The sequence below is a fragment of the Nelumbo nucifera genome, chromosome 3, assembly GCF_055504915.1.
Source record: "Nelumbo nucifera cultivar China Antique chromosome 3, China Antique-T2T, whole genome shotgun sequence".
Taxonomy (NCBI): domain Eukaryota; kingdom Viridiplantae; phylum Streptophyta; class Magnoliopsida; order Proteales; family Nelumbonaceae; genus Nelumbo; species Nelumbo nucifera.
Genome location: NC_142651.1, coordinates 77,575,100 through 77,587,430, shown reverse-complemented (window position 1 = coordinate 77,587,430; position 12,331 = coordinate 77,575,100). Strand labels below are relative to the sequence as shown.

Below are 12,331 nucleotides of genomic sequence, written 5' to 3'. Positions count from 1 at the left end.
TCTAAGGTAGACGAGAAACATCATTTAGCATCATATTCTTTTAGCTCTTCCAACCATTTGAAGAGCTCAAACGAGGCCTGCTAGCTCGTTAAAGTTGATACCTTCAAAAAAGCCTTTCGTCTCTCACAGGACCGATGCAATTCTAGGTGTGTCAAACGAAGTGAGATCAAGAATCTTGAGTTGGAGATATTGACAGAAGATGTAGACTTTTCTGATTAGTATATTGGAGAGACCCTTAGTCTTTGAGGAGGGTCGTCTAAATACTAAGTTTTTGTTCATAGAGGAGGAAGTACTGGCTCTGACTGGCCTTGGAAAAGAGGAGAAAGAAAAAAACTTGAGTTTTAATGGTTATGAACAAATTGATTCTCTTGTAGTTGGTGTGCTGCAAAGGTATTAGCAAGCCTTACTAAGGATCTGCAGGATACAACTCATTTGCCAAATGAGCCTCTTTCAGTAACTCAGCCTCTTCAGGATATCGGTCTAGAGGGACTTGAAACAACTCTGACACTTTACGTAGAAACACAATTGAAGGGAAAGCTTCCTAAGGTAAGTTCGGATGCAGGGGTGAAGAAGTTTTGGCTAAACCTAGTTTACTTCCACAACTGAACCAGACTGAGGGAAGGGGCTTTTCTCACTCACCCTAACAGGTTCAGGTACACTTGCCCATTTGTTTTTGGGTACTAATCTGGTTTCTGTTACTGAAACAGGTACCCTTGTATCACTACTAGAGAAGATCTGGGAGCAGATTTGTGCGTTGTTGGAGGAAAATAAGAAGGAAGAGTTGATGAATGTAACCCCAGAAAAGGTAGAGCCATATTTTAGTTCCCAAAGAGTGGAGAAGGAAGTGGGAAATATAGACTTTATGGAAAATTTGTGGTAAAGAAGAATAGGAAAAGGAGGAACATCAGAAGTGGAGAGACTAATTTTGAACATTGAAGGGGATATTGAATTAAGTGGAAGAGGGGAGAGAAGGAAGTGCAAGAAAAAGGAGATTGATTAGGGACCTACTTAAAAGAGATAGACCTGATATTGTGATGCTATAGGAGACTAAACTTGCAGAATTAGACAGAAGATGGGCTAGAGGTGTGGTGAAAGCAAGAGAAGTGAGTTGGTGCTCAACTCCCTCCTTAGGAGCTTTGGGGGGTACAGTTACTTTTTGGAGAGAGGATGTTTGTAGAACCACCTGAGGAATTGATAGCAAATTTTCTGTGTCCCTAAAGTTCAAGATGGTGGAAGATGGGCTGAAGAGGAATGAGTTGTAGGAATTGCTTTATGGAATCCAAGGCTTATGGGCTGAAGAGTAAACAATGAAAGTTATCTATTGTAGTTTTATGTGGAATAACCATGAAAGAAGTGAGATTAAATTTGATCGATGATACACACAATCATATTAGGTTTCTTAAAATGTGCTTGGTTGGATGATATGTGAACATAGATCTAGACATTGAAAAGTTATCTATTGCATTTTAGGTGTGGAAACTCAATGCAGGATTCTTTTTTTTCTCTTTCGGCAATGTAGAAGTGCTTGACATTTTCAATCACAAATAAGGTCAGTTTTGATGCCCAGAACTCAAGCTAGGGAGATGGAGCCCTCCAGCTGGGGCATTGAGGAAGTTGGGTTCTTCAAGTTTGGTGTGGATAAATGTCTACTGCGACATCCCCTTACATGCTTGGTGTTTCCAAACCTATTTAGCCATTGTGGATGCATTGGAAAATTCAAGCAAGTTGATTCAAGGACATGCATATGGAAGAACTTGGTAGCTACATGTGTCCCGGTGGAGGTGAAAGAGGGTCACTTGGTAATGACATCTTGTTGGTGCTTAATTTTGGTGGAGAACTGTATGACATGAGATTAGTGGTGGAACTTATCCGGTTAGGAGGCTTTAAAGATTGGTTTCGCGGGAGGGAGCAGTACATTTTGTCGTCCACTTGTTTCAAACCATTGAAAGTCGAAAAGTCTCTTTGTTAACTGTGTTTTAAAAGCCCATGGCGCAAAAAGGCACATGGGTCAATTTGCACCTAAGGCGCAAGTCGCAAGGCGAGGCGAGACACGTGCCTTTTTGAATCAAGGCACAAAAATAAAAAAATGCTAAAAAATAAAAAGTTAAAAAATTAAAAAAAGCAAAAAATAAGAAAACATAATATTAATAAAAAATATAAACTTAAATTTTAAAATAAATGTTTTTAAAAACCTATTATCTAAAATTAAAATACATAAGCATAACATGTAAAGCATATTCAAATGAGAATTTAAAAATAAAATTAAGCATATAAAACATTTTCAAACATGTAAAACCCATCATCTCTGTTTTTTCCTCAGTTGCATTACTTCAAGTAGCTAATGTGATGTAAAACATATTACATTCTTGATTCTACGAGTCGCGTTTGTCCCATGCTCCTCGAGGCATGCCCAAACAAATCCATGTTTGGGTCCTAAATTCTTGGTTCCCACACAAAAAAATAATGATTTTATAATTTTAATTGCTTTTTTAAGTAGATACTTTAGTAGGACGAATGAATGAACAACATTACCAAATAGGTGGTTCTCGGAGAGGTGCAAGGCTCATTAGGCTCACCTAGGTGCACCAAGCGTTTGCCTTTTGAAAGGGCTGTGCCTAGGACTTGGGCCAGGTTTGTTAAGGGAAGAGCAAAGGTTGAAGACATGGGCGTTTTGAAGGCTTTGTTAGATATTCAAGGTGATGTGAAGGTGAAAATGTGTGAAGCTTGTGAACAGTAATTTGGATTTTTTTAGTAGCAGACACGTGGATAGCTAGGATTTTAAGATCTTGGAAATTGAAAATGTTGAATGGGGTTATTTTAAGATATGATTTAAACAAGGATAATCACTTAAAACCAAAGGGTGTTAGGGCTTTCTTTGGCTACTATTTGAATAGGTTAAAGTTTTTTAAGAGAAGGGGCTTTTAATTTAGAAGTTCAGACTTCCTCAAAAAGGCAAAGTTTTTATTGAGGAACAACATGCGAAAGAGAAGATCTAGAGAGACAGCCAATTGGGTTTGGAAGATTCATAATTATGAGAGCCAAGGAGATAAGAATACCAATGATGACTTTGGGGAGGTAAGACTGAGGATAATAGTTTACAATGCATTGGTTCTATTGTGTTGGTTTGCGGCATTCTGAGGATCATGTTTTGGCTTTGCCTATGGCTGCTTCTAAACAAGGGACAATTGGTATTGAGTCGGCTCAGGTGGGGGTTAGTTACTTTGATGTGTCTTTGGCTAATGGCGCAGGGACTCTTCCAGATGACATGGTGGTTGGTTTGGAGAAAGGGGGTAGATCAGAAGTTTCTATGGGAAGTGGTGAAGTGCCTAGCGAAGTTACTAGTGAAGTAGCTAAAAATAAAGGTGTGGTGAACTTGGAGAATGACCATATTTCTTGAGCTCTTGAGTTAGTTCGGTCTCAAGCTGAAGATGAGGAAGTGATTATCATATTATACATGTGACTTGGGCTATAGAGGGAAGGTGGTTGAGATTAAGAAGATTGTTGGCAATGTGTTTTCATATTGTACATGTGACTACGATGTTTTCACAACTGGAGGATGGTATTTTAGGGGTAGGGCCTATGAATAGTTATAAAAAATATTTAAGAGAAGAGGAAGGGAGCTAAGGTGCTACTATTGGCCGATGAGAGTTGTAGAGCGGATCATATTTATTCGGAATCAGAAACTATGGTGGAGGATGTTTAGGCTGAGGAGGAAAGAAAGGAGGGTGGTTTCAACTCTAAGGAGGTGCATGATTTATTTCATGCTAATAAGATGCTAAGGCAAGGATGCAGGCCCATTTAATACCTCATTAATAGAGATGTGTAGGTGGATATGGGGCGTGGTGTGTTTTTCTAGGGAGGGGAGGAGTTTGCTAGAAAAGCCTTTGAGGAATGTCTTAGCAAGAGAAGGTGGTGGACAAGGAATGTCTTAGCAAGAGAAGATGGAGAAAGCTGGAATGAGGATGATTTAGGGAAAGTGGAAAGGTTTGAAGGGGAGGATTAGGGTGTGCTTTTTAGGGGATTTGTAGAGCTTTTTCAGTGGAAGGTTTTGTTTTGTTTTGTTTTCTTTAGGGATGATGGTTTATAGGGGTGGTGCTTTGTTTAGGGTAGTAGTGGGTGTTTCGGTGAGTGCTTTGCGGGTGTGTGGTTCTTATAGTTAGTTTGAAGTCTTTCGTCCGTCTTTCGGGTAATTCCTTATCACCTTCCTCTCTAATGAAATCTTTACCTTTTATAATCTAGGGGAAGATTATAATGTAATATGATTCATAAATTAGTAAACTAATTCCTAATGGCCCATCACGACTAGTACGGGTCATAGTTGTCAAGGTGATGCCTAGGCGGGCCGCCTAGGTGACGCCTAGGCAATAAGGCGCCCTTTGAGGCTTGCCTTGCCTAATCGCCAAGCAGTTTTCTATTTCCTACTATAAAAATACTTTTTTATTCCTTCTTTTTTGAGATTATAATTATAAAATAGACATTATTAAACTAATATAATCATTTTGTGTGTTTATATACTAATTTCTTTTTATTATTTTCTTATTTATTAGGGTTTAATCAACACAAACATTGCTAAATGCAGTATTGAACCCTCAATGACTTGAAAACCTAAACCAATAAGGAAGAAATTAAAATTTTACCTAATCAACACATTTTCCTCTTCCTTATTTTCTTCTTAAGGATTCAGCCCATATATTTTTTGAATTTTATTTTCCTTCTTTCTTTTCTTCTCATGAATATGTTGTTTTTCTATACTTCAATATGAAATTTATACTGTACTTGTGAAAATCGTGAATAATTATTAAAAAAATATGGTTAGTACCTAAGGAACTACCCTAGGATCTATGTTTTTAACATAAAAAATCCATCGCCTAGGTGACGCCTAGGTGCCCACCTAGGCGACTAGGCGACAAGGTGCCCCCAGTCGCCTAGCTTCGCCTTGGCGCCTTGAAAACTATGGTACGAGTAAGTTCAATGAATTGATTAGTAGCTTTGGACCAAGGGGGCTCCCTCTACTACAAGCCAATTTTACTTTGTCCAATTTTTGGGAAAGCTCGACTTGTTCGAAGTTAGACAAATTCCTTTCCAAGGAAGGTTGGGAGAGTCATTGGTGGGTTCGATGGCTAAAGCATTGCCTAGAATTGTTTTTGACCATTGCCCTATAGAGTTTGCTAAGAACCTTTTGGAAATGGTGAGTGAAGAGATGAGGGGGTGAAATGGAGAGGAGTTAATTTCTAGAAGATTGGAGGAACTGAAACCAACCTTGATGACCCAAATAGAAATCTCAAAGGATGACGAGTGTATAGGAATGAGAATTGAGATGGAAATTGAAGAGATCTTTTTTGAGGGAGGAGGAGGAAAAATTTGATGGCCAAACTTGAGGTTGATGGAATTGAAATAACTTCTCAAGAGGAGATGGTTAGTTGCTTCATTGCTCACTTCAAATCAACTCTTTAAAGATCTATATTTTTATGAATCATGAAGAATTTTATTAGGAAAAATAAATAAAGTAAATTGGCAATTGGATACAAGCCAGTGTTATCCTAGAAGACGCGAGTTGCGCCTTACAAAACAAAGTAAAATCAAAGTAAAATTACAAGTGAGCCTAAAATAAGTGATCCCTGTTCACCCCTTGCTTAGCTAGTAGGTCAGCCAGCCCATTTGCCAACCTCCTCTCCCACTGAATTCTTGCTATGAGATTAGAAGTAAGCCACTTGAATCTCCTTATCTCTAGGTCTTTTAACCACCTATTTACCACTTTAGAGTTGCCTTCAATGATCAACCTCCCAAAGTTCCAACTCTTTAGCAATCTGTGCACCCTATATAGCAGCTTGCATCTATGCACTTACCGCACTCCCACTCCATTTGGGCCAGAGTATAAGGCACCAATCTGTCTCTCTTCATTCCTAAAAATGCCCCGAATACCAGAAGGTACAGGATTGCTATGGCTGCTTCTGTCAAAGTTGAGCTTTATGAAGCCTTCTTCTGGGGGTTTCCGGTCTACAATAGGTTTATCCTTAACTAAGGAAGAGTTTTTAATAGGTTCCCAGCTTCCCAGACAATAGCTACATCCCTTTCTTTATAATTAAAAATCCTGTTATTTCTTTCTTCCCAAACTGTCCATACTAAAGCTGCCCTAACACATCTCCACTTGAATGTTGTAGGGTCGAAAAGCCCCTTGATTTGTAGAGGCATAGTCCACGTACACCCAAAAAAGACCAGTTTTTTTTCCCAAAGATTTACAACAAAAGGGCATGAAATTAGTTCTAGATGATAACAACCCTCCAAAAGAAAGGCTAAGGGTTAGAGACTGAGCACAATTGAGTGAAAAAAGACCCAAAGAATTCGGAGTCCAGATTCTAGCATCAGGTTTAGAAATGTCCAAACAAACAATGTCTAGGTTTTTAGCAACATAGTAGCTTGATCAAGTTCAGAGTCTCTCAGGTAGATCTCATCTAAAACCCAAATTCCAACCAAAGCTAGAGGACTGGAAGAAAGAAACAAAAGTTTGAATGGGTTTGCTTTTAAGAAGGGAGATGGAATACAAAGATGGATAAAGGTCCTTAAGGGTGGAAGTACCAATCCATGTGTCTTCCCAAAAGAGAATCCTATCGCCGGTAATAGATCATTAGTGTCAAGTGAGAATCCTATCCCAAAAGAGAATAAACTCTTTAAAGATCGTTAAGAGTGTCGAGTGAGTGTGGCTGATTTGGATTGGCCAAGTTTGAGTGAAACCTATTTGGGATTGGCTAGAAAGAAATTTTGAGGAAGAGGAGATCGGGCAAACTGTCTTTTCTATGGATAGATTTTTGGCTTTATTGGACGATTTCACTATGGCATTTTATCAAGATTGTTTGTAGTTAAAGAAGAGATAATAGAGGTCTTTAGATAATTTGAGGATAGGTGTGTCATTAGTCTTGGAGTTAATGCCACTTTTTTAGCTCTTGTTCCCAAAAAGATAGATGCTAAACATTCCAAAGAGTTTAGACCGATTAGTTTGGTGATTTGCATGTATAAGATATTGGTAAAAGATGATATTGTTATCTTTTATGAAGGAAGTGACCTAAGAAGCATGACAAATCTTAAGAATATAATAAAATTCTTTGAGAGTGCCTCCAACTTGAAGATCAAATTTGAAAAAAGATGTGGTTGGAATAAATTCGGAGGAATGGAAGGTAGAGTCTTATTACAGGTTGTTTGGATTGTTCCACCTGTTCTTGTCCTTTGACCTACCTAGGTGTTGCTTTAGGTGCCAACCCTAAAGAGAGTTGGATCTGGGTTACTATTGTTGAAAAAATTGAAAAAAGATTGGCGGCTTGGAAAAAGAATTACATCTCTATAGGACGTAGAGTGACTTTGATCAAGGCGTAGAGAAGTTACAAAATTAGGAAAAGGTAATGAGGAATTTTTTGTGGGAATCGGGGAAGTGAAAAAGGATAATTTCATAGGGAATTTGGTTCATAAGAATAAAGCTCTACTAAGAAAGCGGTTGTGGAGATGGCCTTCAGAGAGAGAGGTTTTGGCATGAGGTGGTGGCTAGCATTCATGGCTGTTCGGAGGATGGGTGGGATGTCATCATATGTTGGCTACTCTCATAACAACTTGGAAGGCTATACACAATTATTCTCTCTTGTTTCCTCAGTTTAGTCAGGTATGAAGCTTTCTATTCAATTTTGGAAAGATGTTTGGGAGGGTAACTAACCCCTCAAAGATATCTTCACCTCTCTTTGTTCTCCTTCACTTTATAAAAGAAAGTCGATTTGTATCTACTCCGGTTCTTCTGGTGTCTTTGAATTGGGACTTTGGCTTTCATTGAGGGTTAAGGGATGATGAGTCCACTTGTGCTTCTGAATTGTTATTTGTGGTTGAGTCTGTTTGCTTGGACTTCCCCTCGCGCAAAAGGCACCTTTCCTTGTGCTTCTTTCTTCAAATCCATTTATTCCTACTTTGCTCCTTTGGTATTCCTTGTTAAAGAAGTTTGGGCTAGACATCCACCCCCTACCCCCACCCCTCCACCCTCCCCCCCCCCACCCCCCCCCCCCCCCCCCCAAAAAAAAGGAGAATTGTTGTTTTTAGTTGGGAAGATTATTATGATAAGATCAATACATTAGAGAACTTGCAAATTGAGAGACCTTACCTAATTTGTGCATTCTTGTTCCTTTGGTGCAGCTTTATAGAATTGGATCTTTGTTTTGTTTGGATGTAGGTGGAACTTGCCATCTAATGTAAGTATGTTGTTTAATCCGTCTTGTTCGGGTAGCCACACATCTACTTTTGGGTGGCATGCAAGGAAGCGGGAGAATGTAAAAATGTATCATAGCTGCTCTCTTGCAAGTTCTTTGAAGTGAATGAATGTATTTTGACAAGGGCAATCCTTTGGCTGAAAACTTTAAACTTCTTTGCTGACTATTCCTTTGATGATCTTTGTAGAAATTGGCTAGTAGTGGCTAATACCTCTACTAGGAAGAATAGAAGCTTGGTCAAATGGGCACCTCCTCTGGAGGGTGTCATAAGCTGAACTTCGATGGGAGTAGCCAGGGTAATCCAGAACCTTAGGGTATAGAAGGGTTTTAAGAAATAAGGACAACAGCACTATCTCTTCATCTTCAGGACCAGTAGGGAGTGGGAGACTTTACAAGGGTAGAGATACTAGCTGCTGTACAAGGGATCCAGGTCGCAAACCAGCTTTTCTGGAGCATTTACAAATTGAATCTGACTCTTAGGTGGTTGTGGGGTGGCTCTTGAACTCGGATTTGTGATTTGGAGCAATATAGACCTCTAAAAAGTGAAATAGCTAACTAGCTATATGAATAGTGTTTAGTGGGTAAGCAAATCGGCAAATGTTGTGGCTGATTCATTAGCCAAACAATGGGCTTCGTGGGAATTTCTTTATTGGGATACTTAGTAACTTGCTCTAGTTGAGTTTCAATAGTCGTAATTAGTTTTTTCTAGAAAGGTCGCATCTCGTGCCTTGGGATGCTTAACTCTTAACCTTTGTGATTAATAAATTTTTCTCTCATCCATAAAAAAATGCCTCTCCCTTCTTAGGAATCAAGGCCAAGAAAGTAGCCCAAAACAGGGTTCAACCTACGGGGGAGACGAAAGCTTCTTTTGAAGCTTCTCGATTTTCAGCTTTTTTGGTCTTTGTGTGCTTGTCTTTGATTCTTTCGGTCTACATGATAGCAAATGGGAAAAGACTATTTGTTGGTCTTTTGAGCTTTCCACAGATCAAAAGACATGCCAAAAAGATGTGCCAAATGTCACCTTGGTACTGCCATCCCCCTCCTTAATCCATTGGTACCTCGATTTTTGCCTCCAATATCTCTTTTCTCAACAATATTTCTTCCAAATCTTTCTTCAAAGACCATCTCAAGACCCTGTTACCCCTGACCATCCATTACAACTACTCAATTTGGGTAGTTGCACATAATTTGCTCTCCTTAATTCTTCTAAAGTGTTCTTTATTCCACTCTTTGATCTTCTTTGTATCTTTCTATGAAACATCTTCATTCCACTATTCTTCTTCCTTATAGATAAAGCCTGGGTGTATAAGCCACATATTTTCAAATCTGAAAGGTTTGGGGCCACTCAAGAAATCCTTAGTTTTAATATTAAGTGGACAATTCTTGGAAGTAACTCGTGGTAAAGTTCTTGTCATCAACCCTACCAATGTTCTTCCCATGCCAAATTGAAAATGAAGATCTCCTGTTGGGTAGCAATCTCTTCTTGTAGAGACCATCTGAGTAGGATTATTTGTTTCATTTGTAAATCTGACTACATTAAAGTCTCCCTAAACCCCATGATCCATTCCAGAATCTCTTGATATCAAAGAGTTCTACCCACATATGCCCCTTTCTTTGCATCTGTTGGGACCATAGACATTTGTTAACACCCATGTATATCCATCATCCAATGGTTCAAGCACCTCGCGCTCCACATTATTATTAAACCCCCAAAAGCCCCCCATGATGGTAGAAAGGACCAGCCTATGCCTCTAGAGCCTCACACACTTCTCACCCATTTTCTATTTTGCCACTTATGTTTCTTATAACATCATGATATCCAGATTTTCCTTCCTCTACAAATCTTTTATTACCCTGCTCTTCCTAGCACTGTCCAAACCCCTAATCCATAATCCACCTTATCTTCTATTTGTATGTCGTCCTTCTTACCCCCCCCCCCCCCCCCCCCCTTGCACTAAATTCTGAATCTTCTGCTACTTTTATTCTTCAACACCCATCAACTCTCTTTCTTTGAGCTTCCTTGTCCCCATTCTTCTTGGAATTAACTTTGACACTCTTTAATTCTTTTACCTTCAGACCTAACTCCCTTGCCAATTCAACTACAAGTTTTTCCCCACTTCATTATTTAACAAGCTCTCAAAAGTTTCACAAACCGTATTCCAAATCCATTTTCCATGTTTCCTGCAACCAGCCTCCACTTTCCTTGTGTCAGCCTCACCTTCTAACCCTCCTAACTTCTCTTTGTGGGCACCTACAGACGTGGGTTGGGGCTGAAATGTCTTTGAAACAGGCACAGGAAACTCATTAGTAGACTTAAACTTATTGACAAACCTACCTGGAGATATGGTTTCAGCAGGATGCCTGTGCAACTGAGCAACTGGATTGGAATTCAGTCCAAGGGAGTCGGTTTCCAACAGACTAGGGATAGTTAAACTAACTGGGTAGGAGGCACTTGACCCTAGTCAAAAGGAAGATATTTAACTGGAGTCCCATTGAGGGGAGTTGAGAATTGTCAATGGGAGACCATGCGATTGTTGCAATTCCAAAGGAGCTTTTGATTCCAAGGAGCAGTGAACAAAACCACTGCTGAAGGAGATTCCTTCTTTCCTATGAACCCCCGACTCTTCCTCCTAGAACAGTTGTTCTATATGAAGACTTTCATCCTCTTGAAATCCCTGATATATTCCAAAAAAACACTGCCAAGACTTGAGGCATCAGAATCATTTGACTCGGTCTTGTCTTTGCTCAACAAGAAGCAATCCTCCAAACCTCCAACAAGCTTGTTCATTAGAGTTTTCTTGTTCTTAGGATTGCAGCAATCCAGAGACACTCATCTAACAATCGCTGAAGGTGCCTAACAAAGAGAGCTCTCCTGCCCTTGGTCCCTGGTCTATGGTAAGTTTTGAGTGGAGAACGATGATGGACGCAATGAACCATCCTGGTTGACCCCTTCAAAGGGCTTGGCCCATTTAAAGGGTGCAGGCTGAAGCCTCTTTAAAAGACGGTTGCTTGGCCCAATTAAATCCTTTGTTCTTCTCTTTTTTCAACTCAAGTGGGCCCCCCTTTTTCGAAATGGACCAGTCCCAAGTTTAGTGAATGGGCTTCTAGCTCTTTATTAGCTGGCCTATTTCCACTTGTCTGAGCATTTAAAATTGTTCCCTCCCTACTGGTGCCCACGTGGCCCACCACACCATTATCAGACATTTTGCCAGCCTGACCAGATTGACCAAGAAGGCCTTGCTTCAGTCTATGTCCCCCTATAAAGCTGTTCCTTTCTTGTGTAACCTCCTCCCCAAGATTTTCCATATTAGTGAAAGTCTCGTGCAAGTGAGCTCGATCTTAACTGACTTCTACTGGTGTAGAATGACGTGTCTTTATCTAATGGGTGATCGGAGCACAACAATGATCCGGAATCCTTTCTGCCTTACTGACCTAGTATAGTCTATGAGCTATGAACTCTCTAGGTCTTATTTATGATCAGATTTTATTTTATCTCCTATTCTAAATGAATGAATTGTCATAATTTGGAGTGATTTAATCTTTTATTTTTTTTGGTAGATGAGTGATTTAATCTTTTTAATGGTTTCAGATGAAGACTGCAGCAGATGCATGCGTTCTTTATGATACAAACAGAAGGCGTAGGCCCTAATTTTTATCCCTTTACTTTTTCTAGAGCTGGGTGGGGGTTCCCATATTAGTCTCATGTCTCAAGTTTCTTAAATGCTACATTTTCATATTGTAGACTAAAGAGAAAGGTAATTCTGTTTTACCACTTTGTTCATGTAAACATTATAACAGTTGTTAGATACTGTTTTCTGTCTGTATTTTATTGTGCTTGTAATAAATCTTCATGGCTTTCTTCTACCCAATTTGTTCCAAGGCAAAGATGTTACACTAGTATCCACTAGACATGGTGACAAACTTACAAGTTTATTTGCACTCCTTTTTAATATTGGTATCTATAACGATGATTTGGAATTAGAGTTCCAACTTCATTTCAGAAAATATGCAGATTTTTGCTGAGCAGCGAAAGTGAACTTCATTCGATTGCCTGAGGTGATCAATCCTTATTGATCTAGATAGATTCTAAT

At 39.4% G+C, this 12,331-nt stretch overlaps 1 protein-coding gene across 5 annotated transcripts in view; it reads left to right on the top strand.

The window, feature by feature from the left end:
• Positions 1 to 12,109, top strand: part of LOC104610234 (putative CDP-diacylglycerol--inositol 3-phosphatidyltransferase 2) — a 28,786-nt gene extending 16,677 nt beyond the window's left edge. For all 5 annotated transcript variants that reach the window (XM_019199906.2, XM_010276758.3, XM_088899823.1 and 2 more), the window contains one exon: positions 11,830 to 12,109. In XM_019199906.2, coding sequence (XP_019055451.1) covers positions 11,830 to 11,889 — 60 coding nt within the window. In that variant the 3' untranslated portion in view covers positions 11,890 to 12,109. The remainder of the gene's footprint in view (positions 1 to 11,829) is intronic.
• The last annotated feature ends 222 nt before the right edge of the window (positions 12,110 to 12,331 follow it).